The sequence below is a fragment of the Lycorma delicatula genome, chromosome 13 (genome assembly GCF_047948215.1).
Source record: "Lycorma delicatula isolate Av1 chromosome 13, ASM4794821v1, whole genome shotgun sequence".
NCBI classification, from domain to species: Eukaryota; Metazoa; Arthropoda; class Insecta; order Hemiptera; family Fulgoridae; genus Lycorma; species Lycorma delicatula.
Window position 1 is genome coordinate 14,946,657 of NC_134467.1, and position 25,189 is coordinate 14,971,845.

At 30.5% G+C, this 25,189-nt stretch overlaps 1 protein-coding gene across 1 annotated transcript in view; it reads left to right on the forward strand.

Moving 5' to 3' along the window:
• The window catches only part of Frl (formin-like protein), a 289,290-nt gene that overhangs the window by 248,304 nt on the left and 15,797 nt on the right, over positions 1–25,189 (forward strand). The window contains exons 10-16 of the mRNA XM_075381411.1: positions 1,467–1,583; positions 4,989–5,238; positions 10,439–10,710; positions 13,179–13,413; positions 16,768–16,895; positions 19,877–20,041; positions 23,283–23,562. Of these exons, the coding sequence (XP_075237526.1) occupies positions 1,467–1,583; positions 4,989–5,238; positions 10,439–10,710; positions 13,179–13,413; positions 16,768–16,895; positions 19,877–20,041; positions 23,283–23,562 (1,447 nt within the window). The remainder of the gene's footprint in view (positions 1–1,466; positions 1,584–4,988; positions 5,239–10,438; positions 10,711–13,178; positions 13,414–16,767; positions 16,896–19,876; positions 20,042–23,282; positions 23,563–25,189) is intronic.

Consider the following 25,189-nt stretch of genomic DNA (forward strand, 5'->3'; position numbering starts at 1 on the left):
GGAAAACGAGATAGTTAATACAATAGAGACAAATTTATACTGGTATAGCACTGGTATAAGAAGAATATTTCAAATGTTTTGAGCTACTAATCTTGAGTACAGTGTTGCCAACTGTCGTGTAGGGAGAAATAAAATTTACGTATTCGTGACTTCTTTAATCTTAGGGTTATGTCCTTTTTGAAACACCTGTTAGAACATTCTTGGTGTAAGATATTATCACAGAGAGATGGATTTACTATTAAAGATAAAACATGAATTTAATATTTTAGTATAGAAACCACTGACAGCATATAGAAAAAATTGATAAAAGAATTTTAATATTTACAGCAATATTTTAATATATTTTAGAACTGAACAGAGAAGCACGAAAGGTAAAACCAAAATTACATATTACTTTCCATATAACAGCAAGGTAAAAGCGATTTCTAAAAAAATCACAACTTTAATATTACCTGTGGCTAGACGTAGGAATTTGGCCTCTATCCTTGGAAACACAAGATAAAACTATATTCATTAAAAAAACTGACATTTATAAAATGATTTATGAAGATAATAATTGCAATTTAGGATATGTAGGTGAATGTAAAAAAAAAATTAAACCAGAATAAAGGAAGATTTAGTGCATATAAGTACATAAAAAAAAGAAGAAAAAAACGAGAAATCTGTGGTGCTCAACATTGTTAGGAATCTGATAAAGAAATATATAGATAAATTCCTATTTTTATTGATAAATAATAATATTTATATAAATTACATGAGGAATATAGGTAAGCTACCCCTTGTAAAAAATAGAAGTGGTATAGCATTTGCCTGGATGGATCAAGGGAAACCATGGTAAAATCTTGATCAGACCATCATTCTGAATGCATAATTAATAATAAAATAAAAAATAATTAGGATTAATTAGAATTATTAAAAATATAATATATGAGAGTATTAAATAATATAAAAAATAATTCACAATTCAGAAGGTTTTAATGAAAATTGTTTGAGCAAATATTTATGTACATATTAAAAAATGGAGCAAGGTTTAGGTTTTTTAAATTAGTGACGTTTTTTAAAGATTCTTTACTAGAGTAATATTTTTAACGATTTGAATCCTGGGCTTCTCGGCACATGGTGGTCCATAGTAACTGGACAATTTAGACCGGTTTAAAAAAAATTGCTACTTATCACAATTGTAAAATTTCCTTACATGAGTTTTATCACTTAAGAAAAAGTCATGCAGATTTGTTCTATGTAAAAAAAAGACAAATGTGACTTCCAAGAGTTAATGTGTCATGTTGAATTTTTTTTCAAACGCAGAAAAAAAATAGCTGTGATACAAGCACTTAATAGTTTTGTAATTATATGTATTTTATGGTATTTATATTCCATATAACATATTTTTTGTTGTATAACATAATTATTGTTTTTGTCTGTTGTAATTAATTACTATAAGTACTTTTTAAAAAAATTTATTTCAGGTTCAAATACTTGCATATTTAGACAATGTTTTTGATGTTGCTGCGTTAATGGAAGATAGTGAAACAAAGACTGCTGCTCTTGAAAAAGTTTCTGAATTAGAAGATGAGCTGGGTCATGTATGTACTATTATACATATATATATTTATTTATTTATGTAACCTCTTTATTCTTTATTTTCTTATGACTTGTTTGCAAGTGGATATTTGCTGGTTTTACGATTAATTTTGATGTAACTCATAATCATGAATATCCTCATACAATATTGCTTATATAAATCATAAATTATTAATATAATCATTGCTTATTCCCGAGTATTATTCCCTAATATGTATGTTGATTAGTTTTTGGGTAGTATTCATTCAAATTAGATGTTGTTTAGTGTCTTTGATGATTTTTTGAAATTAGTGACTTACAAGGATAAAATTAATCACAAAATTGCAGTGAAATTTTATATTGCTTGGTAGAAATTTTACTGAAACATAAAATAATTTAAGAGGCTTAGAGAGAGAACCCTTTATGCTGTACATAATGCCATGCATGGTTCAAATATTGAGGTTGTAAAGATAGTATTTTTGGTGTTTAAAGTCTTAATCAAATAATGATCTGAGTGTATAGTCTAATTGAAATTAGATATTGAAAGAGTTTTTGTTTGAAACCTTTGGTGTTAGAGGAAGATGCAGCAATCGAGCTTCTGTGAATCAGTTAATTTGATAAGGGTTGTAAGTTATGGTTGGTGGTCGTGGTTGGAAGAGGCCATACGAAGGCGGTAGTAGGTTTTGTAAATACACTGACTGAAATGTCTGCCTAAGCATTTGCATCAGTTGCATTCTGACAGAGGCCAAACTGATGACTGTGTTGTGTTGTCAAGTTTAGAGGGTCTAAAAGATTATGCTTGTCCAGGAAGGCCATTAATGTCAATAAATACATTTCAATTGCCCAAGTAAACGATTTGATTAGATAAAATCTATGCTTAACAGTTCATGAAATAGGATTTGTGAACAGTTCATAATATTTATAGCAGAAGAGACTGGAATTTTGATGGGTTCAGGCCACGCAATATGAACTGAAAAATTAGTAATTCATCATGTCACTGCCAAGTTCGCTCCAAAACTCTTGACACAGGTAAAAAGACAATTTTATGTTGTCAGGAATTTTTGAATCGTGCAAATGATGAACTTTTTTGACTACCAGCGATGAGATTGCAGTGTTTAGGTACATTGTCAAAAACAGATTTCAGTTATTACAGTTTGTTAGAAAAAGGTGCACAACAGTTGTTCAAGAACAAACTTTTGATGTTGATAATCTTTTTTGACATTAAAGATGTGACAGTTTTTGATTCCTTCACTATGAAAATGTACCAGCCTATGCATTGCTGCTAATTCATGAATTTAGCACAAAATATTGCTCATTTTCATCCCTCACCCACTGTACTCATCTAAGCTAGGGCCTGCCGGTTTTTTTTTTTGTGAAAAATTAGAGTTATCATTAAATTGATGGAGATTTGTGATAATAAAGTCCATAAAAGTATATTTGCAGAATGCATTGAAGGTTATTTCAAAAGTACATTTTAGAACTGCTTTTTGAAGTGGAAGGGATATTGGGAAAAGTCTGTGCAACAGAAAGGAGAAATCTTTAACGGAGATTAATTTTATAATTACTAAATGTTTAGTAAAATTTTTTTTTAGAAAAGTTTGGTTATTTTTTCAACAGATCGTGTACATATTTATTAAGATAATTCCACCTAAAAAACACCAAAATAAAAGCTTAGTATACTTAAAAATTTATATAATCTTTTTTTTTAAATTCAGCATCTTTTTTATACACATCATCATTTAAATATTAAATCTGATAATAAACCCAATCAAATTTCATAATCATTACAGCATAAAGATCTATGCATCTGTATCTCTATTCAACTAAATATATCTTAGCTTTATCATCATAAAGAATCATGTCTATCCAGATATTGTGCAAGTATATTTATTACCAAAAATTGTTTATGTCAATCAAAGGGATTGTAAATCTTTAAAATAAAATAATATAAAAATTATTTAAACAAAGAAAGAAAATAATAAAATGAGTTTACAATGTAAAAATAAAAATAATTGTTATAGATAGTATTGTATTGATAGGCTTTCAGAGTTTTAGGATAGATCAATGATACAGCTCTGATTTTCTAATCAAATATTGTTGATCTGAATTTGGATCTTTGATACATTAACATTTATTAATTTGATTTTTTATCAACCTTACTTTTAATTGTTACCTCTTTTCATTTAACACATTCACTGCTGGGTTTTAATTTGTGTATTAAGCTTACTTGCTGAATTATTTTTCTGTTTGTAATTCGTTTATGTGAGTTATCAATATTTATATGTCTTGAAATATAAGATATTTAGAAAGCATGACTATAATACGCCAACATGTGGTACATACCGAAGATGAAAAAGCAATGGGTTTTGTACCATCCATGCTGAACACACGCGTATTTGTAAACTTCTTATTTGTTCATGCTCGCAATTTGTGTTAACTAATTTTCTAGTCTTTTAATTAGATAAAAATAATTTATTCATTTTATGAAAAAAGAAAGGCCTCAGTTTGTAGATTTTATTTATAAAAAGTTTGTGTTAAATTTACATGGAATAAATTCTCAATTTATTCTGTATGTCAATAATTGATTTAGAATTTCTTGTTTTATTCTTGAATTTTCAAAAAATTGTAAATCAATTATTGATATGCAGAATAAATTGAGGATTTATTGCACGTAAATTTAACACAGGCTTTTTATAAATAAAATCTACAAACTTAGGTCTTTCTTTTTTCATAAAATGAATAAATTATTTTTATCCAATTAAAAGACTAGAAAATTATTTAACATAAATTGCCAGTATGAACAAGTAAGAAGTTTACAAATACGCGTGCGTTCAGCGTGGATGGTACAAAACCCATTGCTTTTTTATGTTGTGTGTGTACCACATGTGGGCGCATAGTCATGCTTTTTAAATGTCTTATATTTCAAGACATAAGTATTGATAATTCACATAAATGAGTTAAAAACAAAAAAATAATTCAGCAAGTAGGCTTAATACACAAATTAAAACCCAGCAGTGAATGTGTTAAATGAAAAGAGGTAACAATTAATAGTAAGGTTGATAGGAAGAAACTAATACATTTTAATGTATCAAAGAGCCAAATTCAGATCAACAATCTTTGATTAGAAAATCAGAGCTGTATCATTGATCTACCCTAAAACTCTGAAAGCCTATCAATACAATACTATCTATAACAACTTTTTTTATTTTTACATTGTAAACTCATTTTAATTTTTTTTGTCTTTGTTTAATTATAATCTTTATATTTATTTTAAAGATTTACAGTGCATTTGATTGAGGAGTTATCAAACCCTCTGTGTACATTTCTACTGCGATTAAACCATAATGTTAATTGTTAAGGAATAAAAATATTTTATTAGATTTTATAACATGTTTATTTGATATTTTTTTTATTTTGTTTTTATGAAGGCTCATGACCGTTTATCAGAATTAGAAAGAGAAAGTTTGGCACAAATTGCTAATTTAGAATCTGCTTTGACGCAAGCAAGAGGTGAACGCGATGAGTTACTGGAAGGTCGTAGACGTATTGAAGAAGAAGTTGCCACCTTAAGACGTACTGTAAATGATCAGCAACAACAATCTCAGTCAAGACAGTCAATGCTAGAGGAAAAAATACAACAATTAATATCTAGAACTGGTCAACCGTTAACTGATCTAAGTATGTTTCCCATTTTTTTCATATATTTAAAAAAAATAACAGTTAACAAAATAACATTTAACAAAAGTAACACTATTAATTTTTTGATACATGCTGTGACCTTAAGATTGCTTATGAAATGTAACTTCAGAATGCCTTGTTCTTTGTTGATATACTGTTTTTGTTTGTTTATATTCTTTTAGCATAAAGTAATATTTCTTCTTTTTTTTGCTCTAAGTGTAAAAATAATTCTGTTTTCTTGTTTTAAATTCAGTAAATAAGTATCTTAAATCTTGTTAATTTAATCTTTATATGTATATGTTTATATATAGGTGATTCAAAGAAACGGGAAATTTTGAAAGTTGTGTTGGTAGCCGTGAGCGATTGGTACCACTTGATAAGTGGCGCCAGCCTCTCTAACCTAACCTGCCATTTAGTTGTCATGGATCCTTGGAGTGGTGCGCAACGTGCATTTGCTATCAAAGCGTTTTACAAAAACAATGACATGTAGAGAATTTTGCTGTCATTTTAATCTGGGACGGCACGACCGTGTTCCATCAGCACATGCAATTAAAACATGGATATCTAATTTTGAGGAAACCGGTTCGGCAATGAAAAAAAACCTCCAGGCTGTGAGCGAACCGTCCGTACACCACAGAATGTTCAAGCTTTACAAGATGCTGTCACACGAAGTCCACATCGGTTGATCCGTCGTCTCTCAGCATCTTTATGATCGCATAGTTCAAGCGTTCGAAGAATGTTAGCAAAGGACTTGCAATTCCATCCGTACAAGTTATAGATCGTCCAGGAACTGAAACCGAACGATGCAGTTGTGCGAGCACAATTCTGTAATGTAATGCTTCAGAAGATAAACGATAATGAAGAGTTTGTTCACGAACTGTGGATGTCAGACGAAGTGCATATCCACCTCAGTGGATTTGTTAACGAGCAAAATTTCAGATACTGGGCACAAGAAAATCCTACGCTGCTACACCAGCATCCGTTGCACGGCCAGAAAATGACCGTGTGGTGAGCTATGTCATCTTACAGTGTTATAGGCCCTTATTTTTTTGAGGATGACAACGGTCTTGCGATTACAGTGACGTCAGCTCGTTACGTAGCCATGCTTGAAACCTTTGTTGTGGAACAAGAAAAGAGATTTCCACCGATTCTTAACAGAGCTTGGTTTCAACAAGACGGAGCAACGTCACATATCACACGAATATCGACGGCAGCTGTGCGCCGATTGTTTGGACAACGTGTCATTTCACGAAACGGTGACATTAGATGGCCTCCCAGATTGCCTGATCTCTCAGCTTGTGATTACTTTTTGTGGGGTCACCTTAAAAGCAAAGCGTTCCACAGTAGACCCGCTACAACGGAAGAACTGAAGGCAAAGATCCGAGAAGCAATTGCAGAAATTCCAGTTGAGATGTTACGTCAAACCATGAACAATTTAACGAAGAGACTTTATGAGTGTTTACGTAGAAGAGGAGGTCACCTGGAAGATGTCATTTTTAAAAAATAAACTAAAATGTATATATCCTAAAATGGCAACATTTCTACAATTACATGAAATAAAATTCATTTTCTAAAAAAAATTTTTCATTAACGTTATTTAATTTTTTTAATTTTCCGTTTCTTTGAATCACCCTGACAAATAAAATGTTATTTTCATTGCTTTTAAATCTTTTATGCTAAAAAGTTTTTTTTAAATTATTTTTTGTTTACTTTTTAATTACCTGCTTAAGTATAAAAAATGTTACTTCTTGTGTGACATTCGGTACACCTGCACATTTGACAATCAGTATAAAGATAGTTGTGAAGAAAATTTCTCATTTTTTAAATTTTCTTTTGGAAGAAATGTTTAAAAATCTGGAAAAATAAATACGGGGATTTATTATTTCCCTGGCTATATAATTATTGTATATAGCTATATGAATATATATTATTTAAGGGAAAATATTTTATCGGGTCAAATTTTGCAGATATTGATGATTTATGAACCTCTTCCCTAACCAAATAACACAATTTTAGCATTAAAAAATTTTGGAAGATTGTATGTGTATATATTTGCCTGTTTTTTGTTTGATTTCTCGAGACTGAATGTTTTGATTTGGATGAAATTTGACATTATGATTTCTCCATTGATTTAATTTAATTTTGGTCATAATTGATTAAGAGGGAGAATTGATTAAGATACAAACTTCAAGATTCCTAAATCTCAAAATTTTATTTTTATAGATGAATTTTTTCACATTATAATACCTGTTACGTTGGTAATATGATCTTATTCAAACCTCTATAAAGGGACAGGGTCAAAAAAAAGTTTTTAAGTGTTCTCATTTCTGAACTCACACATATTCTTGTAATAATTACATAATTCTATCATATTTATGTATTTGATGATTTTATTCAGGAGTAGAGGTAATAAGCCTAATATTTTTGCTTTTTGTCTGTTATTGTTTTGCTTAATATCTTGAGACTAGATTAACGGATTTATGGGTATGAAGATTTGTATTTAATAGTTGTAGTCTGTTTCCTTTTAATTAGTAGGATGAAGCCTTCTATAGGTAGAGCTTTGTAACTTTTTCAGTTTTAATGTTTATATGAATATATAAAAAAATTTACTAAAACTTTAATTTTTGGCCAATCAATACGGGGATATAGAAAAAATTAATAACAGTGAATAAGTTAATATATTGCCTAAATATTGGTGTGTGTTTTAACATGCAACCCTAGCAAAATACTTTTTAGAAAAGTACAATAATTTCAGAGAAGATGTTGGCAGCACTACCAATTTTTGTTGTTTTATAATCACCTGATATAATTTTCTATTTATTTTTTATGAGCAGTTAGTTATCTACGGTTATCCAAGTATTTTATTAAGAAGAATGGTTTTGAACATGGTAGAAAAGATTTTTATTGCGGAAAATTATTTAACAACTAAATCTTTTGTTTTGTGCCAAGAAGCTTTTCAATTGCAGTTCCCGGGTAAGAATGTACCAAATAGATCTTCAATTAATTATTTGATAAAGAAATATAAAGAGACTGGTTCTGTTTGCAACTAGAAACATAGCCTGAAACATTGGAAGATGTTAGGGTAAGCTTTTTAAACTCATCTAACAGATCTTTATAAAAACTTGCCCAATGAAAAGTAATATCTCTGTATAGTGCCTTTAAAGCTACCTTTAATGCTTTAAAAGCCATATTAAATTCATATATCACATGAATTGCACCCGGTTGATTATGCTGTTAACCTCCACTACTGTCAGTGGTATCAGTTTGTACTAGAGATCAGTAAGTAGTTTGATAATGTACTTTTTACAGATGAGACTTGGTCTTATTTGAGTGGTTACATTAATAGTAGAATAATCGCTACTGGAACTCCAACAATCCTCACATCAACTATCTATGACCTCTACACCCACAGAAAATAATTGTGTAGCATGCAGTTTCCAGGCAAAAAGTAATTGATCCAATATTCTTTGAAAATACTCTTAATACAGACTTTTACCAAGAAATTTTAACACAGTTTATTGCAAATTTAGAATTTAATGAGAGATATTCATGGTTTCAACAGGATGAGGCCATATGTCACACGGCAAGAACAACACTTGACCTTTTGAGAAATTTCTTTGGTAAAAAAGTAATATTGATTGGCTTATGGCCTGCTAGGTCACCTGATCTTTCTCCTACAGATTTTTTTCTCTGGGGATATCTAAAAGATTTTATATTCAAAAATAAAATGCAGAACTGAAAGCCAGTGTAATTCAAGAATTACAATATATTGAAAGAGGTACCCTTTAAAAGTTTGCACAGAATATGAAAAAGAGGATAAAGGCTTGCTTTGATGAAAATGGTGGATACTTTCAACATTTGTTATAAAAAAATCTTATCTCAATATTGCTTTGCACAAAATAATTTTAATATTTATAATTAATCGCATTAAATACAGCACATTATTTTTGTTTAAATTCAGTTACTTTTTTTTGGGTTGCGTTTTAAGACGAACACTGGTACTTTCTGAACCACAAACCTTTCTCTTAATTATTTTTTTTAAATCTTCATCGTAAAGTTTATTAGTTCATTTCTCTAATTTTCTATAAAAGATCACACTTGAAATCCCATTTTTTCATTTGCGGCTTTCCTACAATCTATATTTTATTACCTTAAAAAGTTAGTCTTCAAAGAAATATTTTTAGGATTACAAGTGAATGTTCTGTTAACTTTTGTTAACATACGTTCCTTATTTTATTCTTTTACTTCATTTTCTTTTATCCCTTTTTCTGTAAAATGTCGGATTTCCGTAGACATTTACTGTGCTATTCTTTGTTCTTACCTAACCTTTTAAAATCCTTCAGACTCTTAACTCCATTTTTTTAAAGGACAAATATATGGTATATTTTAACTGAGCAACCTCACTGTTCAGAGATTTGGAATGTTCCTTGTTACAATAATAAAAAAGAATGTAAAAAAATATATTTTTATTAACTAAACAAAAAAATATAATATATTATTATTAATTTTGAAAGAAGGTGTTGCTCATCCTCTGAGATTTCTGGTACTATGAGAAGACCAGGTGCTAAAATAAAAATTATATATAATTATATATTTTTTTTAAATAATGAATCTTTATAATTTATAATTATAATTTAAAAAAATATCATTTTGAATAAAATATGTAACTAAATAAACTAAATAACTTACCTTCTTATTTTCGGTCAACATATCTAGTGCTGAGACACAACTTCCAACTTCACAGCATAATTTGTGGGGTTTAATTGATTAATTTACATGATAGCTGCAATGCAGTTGTCTGAACAAAGGCTCAGGAAACTGGAAAACTAATAAAAAATGTACATATTAAAGTATAGTATTTGAAATACTGTAAATTTTCTTTGTACAGTTTTGGAATTATTTCAATCATGACTGAGGATGCGGGATCTAGTAAAGGTACTTTCATGAAAAATTAAGATATGGCTTATCTCAATATTCTGTACTGCTAGTTTATTTAATAGAATTTAACAGTACAGTGGAATAATATGAATTTTAAAACTGTTAATTTCAGTAAAGTAATACGTATATCTGTAGGTGTTGTAAATAATTAATTGTATGAGTTTTAGTAATAATTCTTAATTTTATATAATTTAGAGTAATTAAAGTAAACATATTCTGATTATGCAGATTTTTTAATTTTTGTTTTTTTCTGTTTTTATAGATTCCAGTAGTGGTGTATCATCATGTTCATCATCAGAAGGTTCTGTTGGAGGAGCTACACCTCCTGCTCCTCCACCGATACCATCACCTCAAGCTCCACCACCCCCTCCACCGCCACCTACTGGTATTCCTAGACCACCTATTGGTCCACCTGCACCGCCTCCTCCTGCTGGTTTAATGCAAGCACCAGATGGTGCGATGACTATTAAACGTAAAGTTCAAACAAAACATAAATTACCGACATTAAACTGGGTTCCTTTAAAACCTAACCAGGTATTGCTTTAATTTGTTTGTTTTATTATTAATAATGATTATTTTACAAGGTGTGATAAGAAAATTATAGTAATTTTAATTTTTTTCAAAAGTAATATACTTATTACTTATTATTGTAATATACTTATTACTTATTACTTATTATTGAAATTGTCCGCTTCAAAATATTCACCCAGAGATGCGACACACTTATACCATTATTTTTTCCAATCCTCAAAACACTTGTGGAAAACTTTTTTTGGTGTAACCTTACGTTCATGTTGCCATTATTTTTTTTTCACAAATCATTACCCTTTTAATGTCGCCCACACATTCTTATCCTATATTAAAAAGCAGTGTTTTTTTCTGGCACTTGTGTTTTTTTATTTTTAATATTTATCTCTTGTTTAAATTTTGTGGCTTAAGCTGATTTTAAGAAGAAAAAAAATAGCAAATAAATTGCAAATAACCTGTAAAAATACTTTTATTCCAATGTTCCAAGTCTAAAAAGAAATATATTTTCACTGATAGTTTGGTGCATAAGTATGTTGGTCTGTATTTGATCTTATAATTCTGGACCATATCAGCTGATTTTCTTCAAACTCGATAGACAGGTGCTGGTTTTTTTTGGGAAAGATGTATTAAATTTTTACAAAAATTGAAAAAAGGGGTGGGTGTGTTTTGTCCTAAATAAAATTTCAAGTCTTTACTGGGATACTTTAGCAAAACAATTTTCTTACTAAAATTGAAATTTGTTTTAATTGAGATCAAAATTGTCAAAAATTTTTTATTTAGTATTCATCCCTTCCCCAAAAATGATTTTGTATATTTTTCTTTTTTTAACTTATATAGTATCTTGGTTCAGGAAAAGAGTTAATTGGTTAATTGGAGTTTTTTTATCCATATTTTTTACCAATAGGCCTTCAAATTGCTATAAAGATGTTTTTCCTGCCCCACTCCAGTGGTCTTCTTTCTTTTTCTGTTAAGCCTCCAGAACCACTTAAGGTATAGCTTCAGAGGATGATACATGTGAATGTAAATGAAGTGTAGTCTTATATAGTCTCAGGTCGACCATTCCTGAGATGTGTGGTTAATTGAAATCCAACCACCAAAGAACACCAGTATCCAGAATCTAGTATTCAAATCCGTTGATTTGCGATGACAAGTTCACCACTAGACCAACCCAGTGGGTTACTCGAATCAGTTTTAGTTAATATTTTAATTATTAAAAAAACATCCCTTGATGCATGAGCCGCCATATAGTTTAAAATGATGAATTGGATGGCTTGACTGGTTTTTTTATTTTAGTTTTAAGTAATATAAAAGTTAATTAACAATAAGTGTGATATTTTATAAAGGAAAAACTATAAAAGTGAATATTTTGCAAATTTATTATATTTTAAAGTAATCCCGGTTATAAATGAAAATATAAATCTGAAATTTTGGGTATTTTTTAAAAGTGTTATAAATGTACTTGATGTTTTTTTACACATGACAGAAAATGGAGATCGTATATGTGTTTGGAGTAAGAGGTCGTGTGTGTGTGTGTGTGTATATCTCTGTTACCAATTTCCTCAAAAACCTCTGGACTGATTTTGATGCGGTTTTTTGCATTGCATAGGTATCACTTCAGAGCTGGTTCTTAAACTTGTTTTATGGTTATAGGCCATCAGTGATGCTGCAATAGATATATTTCTTCAAAACGGCTTTTGAATATTTCTAAGTCTTTCTAACTCCAGCAAGGCTGCATTATTGTGTGGATTATTAAATAATTTACAATAAACTTTTATCATCGTCATAGTCATCAGCCTATAAACGTCCCACTGCTGGGCACAGCCTACTAATCTTTAAAAAGTAATAAATAAAAAATTAAATTAAAAATTTTAAAAACCCATGATGAAAAAAAATTTAGAATGTTGAAATAATTAAGTAACTGTATATTTACATTATAATCCTCTTAAGACATTGTGATACTGTTTTTAAGACAATAAAATTTAAGATTTTGATTGACCGTGATACGTGACCCATAAACTGCATAGATAAGCTTTAATTATCATAATAGTCAAGCACAATGGTTAATCAAAATCTTAAATTTTATTGTCTTAAAAACAATACCACAATGTCACAGAGGATTATGAGGTAAAAATACAGTTATTTAATTATTTCACACTTTTTAAGGTTTTGTTTTGTCGTGGGTTTTTAAAATTTTTAATTTTATTTTTCTAATTTCTGGTTAGGTAATAGCTAAAAAGAAATGTTTTGAACAAAGTTACATTAAAACAGAGATTACTATATGGTTAAAGCCATATGCCCTGATTTTAATTTTTTAGGAATTGTTTAAACTGTGTTCATTAAAAGGGCCATATCACTTTTATTATGAAAAATTATATTTTGTTTAGTATTTATAAAAAAAGCTCATATTATATTTTCATTTCTAGTGCTAATAATTTATTATTTTTTGTTAATTATTTACTTATTATTTTTTTTAGGTTCGTGGCACAATATTCAATGAATTAGATGATGATAAATTATATTCTGTGATAGATTTCTTAGATTTTGAAGAAAGATTTAAATTACCAGGTAGTTATGGTGGTAGAAGTGGTTCTGGTCTTACTAATGGTGAAACCGATTCAACTGATGGCGGTTTGTCATCGTTTCCAAGTAAACGATTTAAGAAACCAGAAAATGTTACGTTACTTGAACATACTAGATTACGAAATATTGGTAAGTAAAATTAATTTTTTTCATGTTATATTTTTTAAACACATCCTATTATGTTCTAACGAAAGGAATTGGCCGTTAGTGTTATAAGTTATACTATATTAACTGTAAATTTTAGTCTGCAGATTTCAGGTTAATACCCAGTTCATTGTTGTAGGGTAGATTTTGATGGTTATTATTGAAATTAGAATTGAATCTGCATTATAAAACTAATTCATGTTTTTTGAGAGGACTATATGTCTGCATATTCTTGTATGTGATTACAAGGGTGTATCAGTAAGTACCTGTGTTTGAAGATAGGTGGTGTTGCTTAGGAAAGTTGGCATTAATACAGTATACTACCATCTATCAAATGATGCCATACAAAATTTCAGACTGATTTATAGGTTAGTTTTTTCTTGATACCCATTTGTATTAAAAAAATTTGGTGTTTTTCAATACAATGGAAAAAGAACAATTTCTATCTGTAGTTCGCTTTTTGTTTTCAAATGGAAAAACATGTCAAGAAATAAAAGCGAAATTGGATTCTGTTTATAGCGACTCTTCACCGTCTATGACAACTGTGAGATATTGATTTAACAAATTTAAACGTGGTCGTACATCTGATTTTGATGCAGAGCGCCCAGGTCACCCAGCAGACGTGGTTACCGAGGAAATCATCGAAAAGGTCCATGACATGATTCTTGCTGATTGCTGAACAAAAGTGCGTGAAGTAGCAGAGGTTGTAAGTGTGTCGTATGGAACAGCAATAAACATTTTACGCGATGAGAAATTTGTTGGCGTGATGGTTGCCATGATTGCTCATCTTGGACAAGCGGGTGTCAACTTCAAAGCAGTGTTTGGATCTCTTTAAGGAAAATCTGCAGGAGTTATTACATCGAGTCATCACCACTGATGAAACCTGGATCCATACTATACGCCAGAGACCAAACGACAATCAATGGGTTTTTTCTAGGTGAATCTGCTCCAAAGAAGGCCAAGACAGTCCTATCGGCCGGAAAGGTCATGGCTATGATTTTTTGAAATGAGTAGAGAATAATCTTCATAGACTTTCTGGAAAAAGTAAGCACAATCATGGGGCAGTACTACAGTGAATTATTGGATCGATTCAACAGGAAACTGAAACAGACATGACCCCATTTGGCAAAGAAAAAAGTGCTTTTTGATCATGACAATGCACCAGCTCACTCATCTGGAATCATCACGGCCAAATTGCATTAATTGCTCTATTAATTGCTGCCATATCCACTGTACTCGCCTGACCTGACTCCCTGTGACTTCTTTCTGTTCCCTAACATGAAAACATGGCTTGTGGGAAAAAATTTGGCTCAAACGAAGAGGTCATCGTCAAGACAAAAGTCTATTTTGAAGAGTTTGACAAATTGTACTTTTCAGAGGGTTTAAAAAAATGGTAGGGATATTTGAAAAAGTTTATCCTCCTAAAAGGAGATTATGTTGAAAAATAAAAAAAAAATTTTCTGAAGAACTTGGATTTTCATTCCTAACATGGGTACTTATTGATACACCCTCGTACAGTATTCTAAATCAAATAACAAGTACGACTTCATGGATTTAAATAAGAATAAAATGACGGAATATTATTTATATTTATTCAAAGTTTATAGCTTTTTACATTGTTACAGTTAATTAGCACAATCTACCTTTTAATACTTTTAAAAATTTTAATTTAACCTTATGTTTATATTTATGAATATTCAATTTTTGCTGAAAAGAGTAGTCACCTATTCTTGAAACATAACATTATCCACCTCTACTAAACCAGACTATGAAACTGTTTTTGTATAACTCAGCAAACTACGGCTTGAGGCGCCCACTGCCGGCTTACAGTCTGAATTGTTGAAGGACATTGCGATTTTTGTAATTGATTGCTGGCATCAGAACAAATCAGTGAAATCCGGTGCGGTTGACTTGAAAGTACACAACATTATTCTCACAAACTCTACGGTGTGTTGCCTGGTCATATATGAAACATTAGTAACATACGTGCTACTCACTGGAGATGTGAATAAAATGAATTATAAAAAAAATAATAACATGATGTATATTACTTATTTCAGTTTTTTTTCGTAACCTGATTAAACAAGATCTGCAGATGTAATTCATTTTTTGTATCTGCATTATAAAAAAAATGAATAAACATCTGCGGTAATTCATGCAATGTAATCTACATCCTTAATATTTCTAGTTTCCATTTCATTAAGTACTGTAGTTGATCTGATAGATATAATCTTAACCCATCTACAGATATCGCACGGTATTTGTTCCCCCTATAATGCAGTGACATGACCTAGTTCTGCTATGTGTGTTATAAAAGCTCAACATCACCATCCTGTACTAATAAACCAATGTTATTAGCTCTGAACTAAATATATGTAGTACGGTATTAATCGATTAATATCAATTTGTGTGCATACTGGTGTAGATAAGCTTCTAAATATTGAGATACCAACCTTCCATGCAAAAGGATTCGTGGTTGTTTCACGATCTTGCGGTTGGTGATCTTGAGCGAACTTTTATTGAATTTAATGTCTAATTAAATAAATCGGGGAAACTGAATGAAATTGTACAGTCAAAGCATTTGTTGTTTATCACTATATAGGTACAAGCTTAAATTTGTTGGCGTTTGAAACCATTACTATTAGCTCTAAACTAAATATGTATGCAGTAAAGTATTAATCGACTGGTATCAATTCGTGTGAATTTTTAGCGCTGTACGCCACTCATCCTCCATAAAACATCACGATCCAATCCACCAACCGTAAAGCGGGGTTCGCCCTGATCTTTTGCTTTTATTGTGGTACATAGTGGAATACCAGTTCTTGTTCACATTTTCAAAACAATACTGTGTCAAACATAAGTTCTCCTCCAGTTGCTGCCGGTAAATGTATACATGATCGCATCAGCTGATGAAAGATATCGTAATAATCGTCGCGATGCGATCACATATATTTGTTGCAATTTACCAACCGCCGTAAACTGGTACGTTTCAATCTTTTTTGCAATTTTTGATGTAATACCCACCTTGTTTACATTTTTGGGTCATTGACCTTCAGTAAATGAAACTGTGGTTATTAATTTTGGGGGGTCAAAGGTCAAAGTTAGGCCAGAAGGAACATATCCTATCTACTAATCTTGTTTTTACCTTCGGGTTAGAACACAAAAAACTTTTTTGGCAACCCTTTATTATACTTAACATTTACAGTGAACTCAATAGGATATATTTCAAAATTACTTGGACCATGGTCAGTTATATATAGTATAATTGAATTGGGTATTCTGTATTACAAACATTTTAAATTCATTTTTTAATTAATTTTTAATTTTTTTTTATAATAGCAATTTCAAGAAGAAAAATTGATATGACTGTAGATAAAGTTGTTTCTGCCATTTATTCACTTGATTTGAAACAGATCTCTTTAGAAAACGTTGAAATATTACAAAGAATGGTACCTACTGATGCTGAGGTATGTTTCTACAGTTTGATCATATGAATATAATTTTTGTGTTTATAAAAATTTATGTAAACTATCAAATAAATCATAAATCATGAAATTCTAAAAAGAGTGGCACAAGGAAACAGGAAATATTGAAGTAACTCACAAAAGTAAAAAAAATGAATTTACAAGTATTATTGTTGAAAACAAAAAGTAAATTACACACCATTAAGTGTCACAACACAAAGAATTTCAATTTCTGAAACAATGTCCATATGATGATGGCTATTCGAACATATGCATTCCTGGAAGTGAATGCTCAGATTTTGCATGGCACTCTGAAACACTTCCATGGGAATTCATGAGACCATATAGCCTGATGGTTTCAGTTCCTGCAAAACTTGAATTTTTTTAGGGTGAACCTTCAAATCACTAAAATATTTGGCTGTTTGGTTTAGGTTCAATGCTGCTGCATGTTTCCCTGCCAGTTGTGGGCTCCTTGTAATTGAGGCCTGAAGTGCTTCAATGTTTTCTGGGGTTTGTTGACTTCCTGGTGGTTTCTTTTTTAGAGCTGAACCCATCTCCTCAAAATTCTCAACCCATATCTTGATGGTGAGACAAGATGGAAGGCAATCATGACATCCTAAATTGTAATGATGTCGGAATTTCCAGTGAGCAGCAGTCACACTGTCGCCATTCTTGTAATATACCTTCATGGCAAATGCACATTATGTACCGACCCACTGGTACATGATTAGTAATGGCAGGTAGTTGTGCACAGAAGGATGCCACTCTCTCCTTTCTACCAGCTTCTCAGGGCTGCCACTACTACTTTCAAAATTTCCTGTTTTTCTGGGCCATGCTGTATTTTATTTTTTTAAATAGTGACTCATCTACTTCGACAACTTTACCTAGATCTCCAATAACCATAGGACGTGTTAAAAATTTATATCCATGAACCTGACACAAATAATTATTGTTCCAGTCTATAATCTCGTTTTGATTGAGTTCAAGTCCTCTTTCACAAAATTTAATGGTTGTCAGTTTAAAAAAAATTAAAATTGTTGCTCGATATATTGTTTAATTATTTTACTGTATAAAGTAGACCTCTTAAATGTGTTTTCTGATTAAATAGATAAATTTTATGTTCTAGATAATAAATACATAATATTCATTACTTGATGAAAGGCTTGTATGTTATTGTCCCGTTAAATAATAATTTGGTATTGTATAACTAAGTAATTCAAAACTTAAACAATAATAATATAATAAAATAATGGGTGTTTCAGGGACTTCACAAATTTAAAAGCATATAAAAATTTATTTAGATAATTTACAGATTCGGTTTCTCGTCTCATAGTAAAACACATCAAGTTTTATCTCATGTAATTCATTAGTATGGGATTCAGCCACCAATGCTGTCACCATTGTTGTTAAAAATTGATACATTTACTGGTGCAGAATATGCTTGCTGTGTGTTTTGGTTTCACGATTTGCAGTCAGCAACTGCAGTTCAAGTAATTTTCGTTGAATACACTAGGGAGCCTCCTAGTAGGCGTGCAATTTACTCTTGGTATCAAACCTTTGTTGAGACAAGTGTTCTTCCAGACTGTACAGCTTGTTCTTTATAGAGGTAACACCTGAATTTCTGGCTACAGTCTGGAATGAAATCAATTTCAGGTGGAATTTGTGTCATATTACAAATTGAACCCGTATCAAACCAAAGTGAATGTTGGGTGACAAATTTGATGTGTTTTTCTATGAAATGAGACCTCAACCAAATCTGTAAGTTATCTCAATAAACTTTTATATGCTTTTAAAGTTGTGAAGTCTTTTTTGAATCACCCGTATAAATGAAACAGTTTATTTTTAAGCAATGTTACTCATTGGAGAAGTTTTCATGATGGACGAAAATTAATAGGAAACTATAGCCACACTATAGCGATAGCAGAACTTCTCTTATGTTACATTTTTTTGAAATGTTTTTTTTTTTTGAATTCATGATAATTTTATTTTTCATCCAATTCATTATATAAGATTATAAATATTTCTTGATTGTAAATAAGTTCTTTCAAGATTCAGAATAGAAAAAAAACATTGTGAATAATTGAAATTATTCATTGGAAAAGCCTTTCTTCCAAGTTACATTTTTTACAAGTTGCACAGTACTCAAATACAAAAATTTTGTTATTTTCCACTTTCTGTATGTAACACATTATTTACAGAATAAATAACTTGGTTTAAGTTGATTGGTTAGATATTAAAATATAAAAAGAAAGAAGGATTTGGAAAAATATAGTTAAAAGAAGAGACAAACTTATAGGCCACATACTAAGGCATCCTGGAATAGTCACTTTAATATTTGAAGGACAGGTAGAAGGAAAAAATCGTGTAGGCAGGCCACGTTTGGAATATGTAAAACAAATTGTTAGGGATGTAGGATGTAGAGGGTATACTGAAATGAAACGACTAGCACTAGATAGGGAATCTTGGAGAGCTGCATCAAACCAGTCAAATGACTGAAGACAAAAATAAAAAAAAATAAAAATTTTGAAAGTTGGAGGAGAGCAGTAATTTTATGAAATTATGAATAATTGAATTAAGTATTTCTTTTGATTAGGTATCTTTCTAGACCACTATGATTGTGATGATTTTCCCATGCAAAGGTCTAGATTTGCATTTAGCTTGATTTCAGGTTAGTTTATGTGTATGAAAATAGATAAAGAATTCTGTTATTGAGATCCTTGCCTTTAGATATATTAAAAATATTCTACCGACCTAAATGATGGGGTGGTAGGATTTCAGTCCTTTATCCAAAAGATTCTGGTTTGAATCCTGATTGTAGTCATACAAGTTTCATTTTTCATTATGAAATAAAAAAAAAAATAGGTTGATAGCTCTAATTGTCCACAAATGTAAATTCTGTTATAAAATTTCTTCTTGCTGCATAAATAAAACATTAATTAATTTTTAGTTATTGTTTTAATGTGACCATTTTTTTTTTTATATAGGCAAAAGCATATCGTGAATATGTATCAGAAAAGAAAGATGTATCACAGTTAACAGAAGAAGATAGGTTTTTAATGCAACTTGCTAAAGTTGAACGGCTTGCCAATAAATTATCTATTATGAGTTATATGGGTAACTTTTTAGATAATGTACATCTAATTACACCGGTAAGTATCATCTTTGTTATGCTATTTATTTAGCCATAAGGTTTAGCGACATCTCGACAATGGTAATAGTGAAAGTAAATGTCACGTAGGACTCTGCAATGGAGCTGAGTGGGAGTAGGAGATCTGTCCGCCTCTCCCTGGTAGACCAGATTGGAGTCCACAAATGAACCCAAGCCAGGGAGTATGAACTGAAAGTCTGAGTTCACTAAGGGAACTAGGAATAAATTTTGTTGTTGGAATCAATATTTTTGGTATAAATAACATATCACCAATAAAATAAATAAATAAATTTTATTAATAAAATTAAATTTTATTAAATTAAATTAATTTTAATTAATAAAATAAATTTTATTGCCTCAATTATTATGAGACATCTACGCACAAATTGACTGTGTAAAATGTAGAACTAGGCATGGGGTTTGTGCTTCTGCAAAGTCGGTTAGCTAGTTCAGAGGGCAGCGATTTAGGATATTCAAGATGTCCGGACGAGACCTGCAGTGAAGGCAAAAGCTGTTTAAAAATCACCAATGTAAATGTCTTCCAAGGCATTTACATAGATGGCATCCCAACGATGCCTGGCTTATTACTATGAGATGTAAAAATTTAGAGGACGAAAGACGACTCCCGTTAAAGCCCATCAGATCTAGGAACGGGGTGTGGTGTGGTGACCGGAATTATCACAAGGCAGGTGGTGTCTTCCCCTATGGGGGTTGGGATGTAATATTTATTATAAAGAGTGTTCATAAAGTCATGTAACCCATGTATAAAACAAATTATATTTATATTATGATAAGAATAGTTTAATTGTATGGTACAGGAAACTAAGGACTAAGGCCTTGATATTATATTGTTAAAAAGCAGAATTTTTTTTCAGTTTTTTCCTTCTCCCACACCTATTAATGTCTGACCATATCAATTGCAGCAGGTTGAATGAGGTTTTATGCGATTGTAAAGAGTTTGGACATATTTGCTACTAGTAATGATATAAGTTGCTTCAAGTATAAGATACTTTTGTCAGTATTGCTTGATTTACAAATAGAAGCTTGTTCATTTCTCAAAGTATGTATTTTTCTTTTGAATAATTGCAAGGTTTAACTTTTATAATCCAGATATTTAGTTTCCAAGTGTGAAATTAATTTTAATGGCTTCATGCTGTCATCTTTTGAAAGCTTCATGCTTTTGAAAGGAAATACACTGAGGCTTTCCATCCAGTGAAGTAAAACAATAATTTAAATAATTGTCGTTGTACAATCTTGTCTTTTTACCAATCGATTCAGTGGATGTAGATGGTTCACTTTGTTTTTTCTCAAATTATCCATTTTGCATAAGAATCTAACTGAAAAAAAAAATTTACGCTGTTTGACCCCACACCAAAAACCTGAAACCTCAATTATTTTTATTGTCATTGAAAGTATGCTTTTAAAATCTTAAGTAAAGGCACCTAATACACGCTTTGCATTCGAAACTAAACTGACATTCTGCAATCCCTCATGACTCTTTTATACTGCTAACACATGACATGTTCAAAAGTATCATATAAATGTTTGAACATGATGTTTTCACAGCGAATGTCATACAAGCAGACCAAATTACAAGGAACACCTACATATCAAGTTAGAACTTGTAAATTGCTAATCTATATTTCTTACATTCATGTTCATACTGTCGCTATTAACATAGCTAAATAGTTTTAACTAGGTTTCATTGGGTTGGGGGGTTGGTGGAGTCATAAAATATTCATTATATATATTTTTTTTACTTTTTGGGAGTCGTGGAGCTAAAAAGGTTGAGAATCACTGATCAAAAATATTAAATTTTTTGTTAAAATCAGGTTCTTGCATTTTTCAAATTTGATGCTGTTCTTTGTAAATTTGATTTAGAAATTTTCATAAGTGATTTTCCTGGAAAACGTTAAAGCGACTGATTAATGTGATGCAAACTATCATTTATCACTGATTGATGACCACTACATTTACAGTCAGCTACATTTCCTGTTTCACAAAATCTAGGCACTGATTGAAAAAAATTGATTTATTCGGGGTACTGTATTATCAAGAAAATTATCATAAAGGCATCTGCAATTCAGAATAAGGCAGATTAAGTGTTTCACAACAAATATACATGATCAGCTTGCGAAAACAGTATACTTGTATTGCTGTGAAACTACTGATCAGAGATGGAAGGATGTCTATGCTTGTGTTCTATATGGTTTGACTTTTTATAATTCAGTCTCAGCAAAATATCTGTCTCTCAAGAATTGCTGTTACAACAAACTTATAAATATAGAATATTGTTTTTTTTTTTTTGGATCACGTTACTTAATGAACATGATGTATAATGTTACAGTAATTTATCTTTAGTGGTACATTCATGGTTTTAATTTATACTAATCAAATTTATCTAAAAATAATAATAATTATTTCTAAAAATAATAAAAAAATAATTCAGAACTACTTGAGAAAATAGAAAGTGATTATACAAAATAATAATAATAGATTAGATCACTTAAACATAAATTTACAAATTTTTAATTCAAATATAAAATGAACTGACATAGTCTATGAAAAGGAAAATTTATTTAATTCTGTATGAAATTAAGAGACAATTCAAAATGTTAAGTTGGCTATACTGAATATCAATTTCATTTTCGTAAAATGTTACATTTAACAACATTAATCAAATTATGACAGAAATAATTAAAAATAATAATAATGATAATTAAAATTTATATAAATTATATAAATATAAATATATAATTATATTATGTATTATAATTAAATATAAATATATAATTTATATAAATTAGTCACAGCATAAAAGATTAATTATTTGTTAGTGTGAAGGATATGGCAATTTAATTCCCGAAGAATTTTGAGTGCTGCCTGAATGATGATTTGTTAGTCATGTGAAAATGATAGTAATCGTATTTATACATGTTTTAATAAACACGTGTGTAAATTTCAAGATAATAAAGAAAACTATTTTACTTTGCTACTGCAAATAAAAAAAAATTATAAATATCTATGTCTAAACTTTGGTATAAAAATAAGCAATTTAAATTTAAAGTAATGTATTTGCATTTAATTAAAAAATTTAATGTTTTAATCTAGCTTCATGATTTTCTATCTCTCAGAAACCATTTTTATGTCTTTAAACTTTAAATAAAAAATTGAATTCAAATTGATTATTATCTATTTTGAGTTTTCTTTCATTTTTTAATTTTTTTAACTTCTTTTTACAGCAAGTACATGCAATAATAACAGCATCAAGTTCAGTCAAAGGTTCACGAAAATTGAGACGTATGCTCGAATTAGTATTAGCATTCGGTAATTATTTAAATAGCGCTAAACGTGGTCCAGCATATGGATTTAAATTACAATCGCTTGATACTCTTTTAGATACAAAATCAAGCGATAAACGTATTTGTTTATTACATTATATTGCAACAACTGTACGTGATAAATTTCCAGATCTTCTTTCTTTTGATTCTGAATTGATGTATATTGATAAAGCCGCTGTTGGTAAGTTTTTCATTTTCTTATTATTATTTATTTTTATCTTTCATTTAAGTAAAGTTGTAGTAGTAGTAACTTTTTGTAGTAATTTTTCTATGTTTTGAAGATAACTTTCTGAAGCTGGATCAGAAAATAACTTAATAATTTATTAAATAATTTTTAATTACGCACCAACAAAGATATTTAATGATGTGCGGTTGGCAGCATTGTATTCCACATAAACCTCCTCTGTAACCGCATGTTATTGGATGGTTGATATCTCATTATTTAGTTTTCATGTTATTGTTATTTGAGTGCAGCAATTTTTGTAATGTGCGATTTTCAGGAGCAACGATACAATGTAAAATTTTACGTGAAACTGGGGAAAACTTTCACAGAAACGTTTCATCTCTTGAAACAAGTTTACAGAGATGATGCTCTGGGTTGTATACAATGTTACGAATGATTTTCATGATTTAAAAATGTTCGTCAGTCAATTGAAGATGTCTCTCTATATGGAGGCCTTTGACTTCAACTGATGACACATGTTCAGATAATCAACAATCTGATGCGTGCAAATCGACTGTCAGAGAACTTGCAGAAGAGGTTAGCAGCTTCATTGGATCTTGCAAAGACATTTTGACTGAAAAATTGAACATGTATCGAGTTGCAGCAAAGTTTGTTCCTCGTTTGATGACCGAAAATCAGAAAGAACATTGAGTGGACGTTTGTCGGTAACTTCTTGAACAAGACAATGACAATGAAACATTCATGCAAAGGATCATAATGGAAAACGAAAGCTGGGTTTACGGCTACAACATCTAGACAAAAGTTCAATCATCACAGTGGATTGGCAAAGGATCTCCACCCCAAGAAAGCACGTCAGTCTCAATCCAGTGTCAAAATGATGCTCTCTGTCTCTTCGATTTTAATGGAATTCTGCATTTTGAATTCTTGCCTCAAGGTGAAACAGTGAACCGTGCTTACTATCAAAGTGTTTTACTACAGTTATGTGAAAAAATTCACAAAAAGAGAGCAGAGTTGTGAGTGAGACAACTCACGGTTCCTACAACACAACGATGTGCCCACATGCTCAGTTTTGTCAATTCATCAGTTTTGTGCCAAAAGATGACTGTCCTCCCTCAACCTCCCTGCTCACTAGACCTGGGTCCTTGAAATTTTTTCTTATTTCCAAAATTAAAATCAGTGATGAAAGGATGCCGTTTTGACTATTGAAGACATTAAGCAAATTGATCATGGACCTTGAAGACAATTTCAGATGAAGCTAAACAGGACTGCTTCGTGAAGTGGAAATGCCGTTGGGAAAAGTGTGTGAACAGGGGAGGGGAATACTTTGAAGGGGCAAGATCTGTAAAATGAATAATAAAGATTAAAAAACTAAAATTCAGTTATTTTCTGAACAGACCTCCTATGTATCAGCATTTTTCATCAGATTTGACACAAGCTTTTTTGGTATCACTTCTGTTTCTGACACCGCAGTGAGAATAACTACTACAGCCCTTTGTACATCCCTTTAAATTCCCTTTAAGGGATTCTACATCCCTTTTAATTCTTTATTAACCTTATAATATTTTGATATTTTTCCATGCAGAGTTGATTGGGTATTATGTACTTTTTGGAATGATTAAGTCAA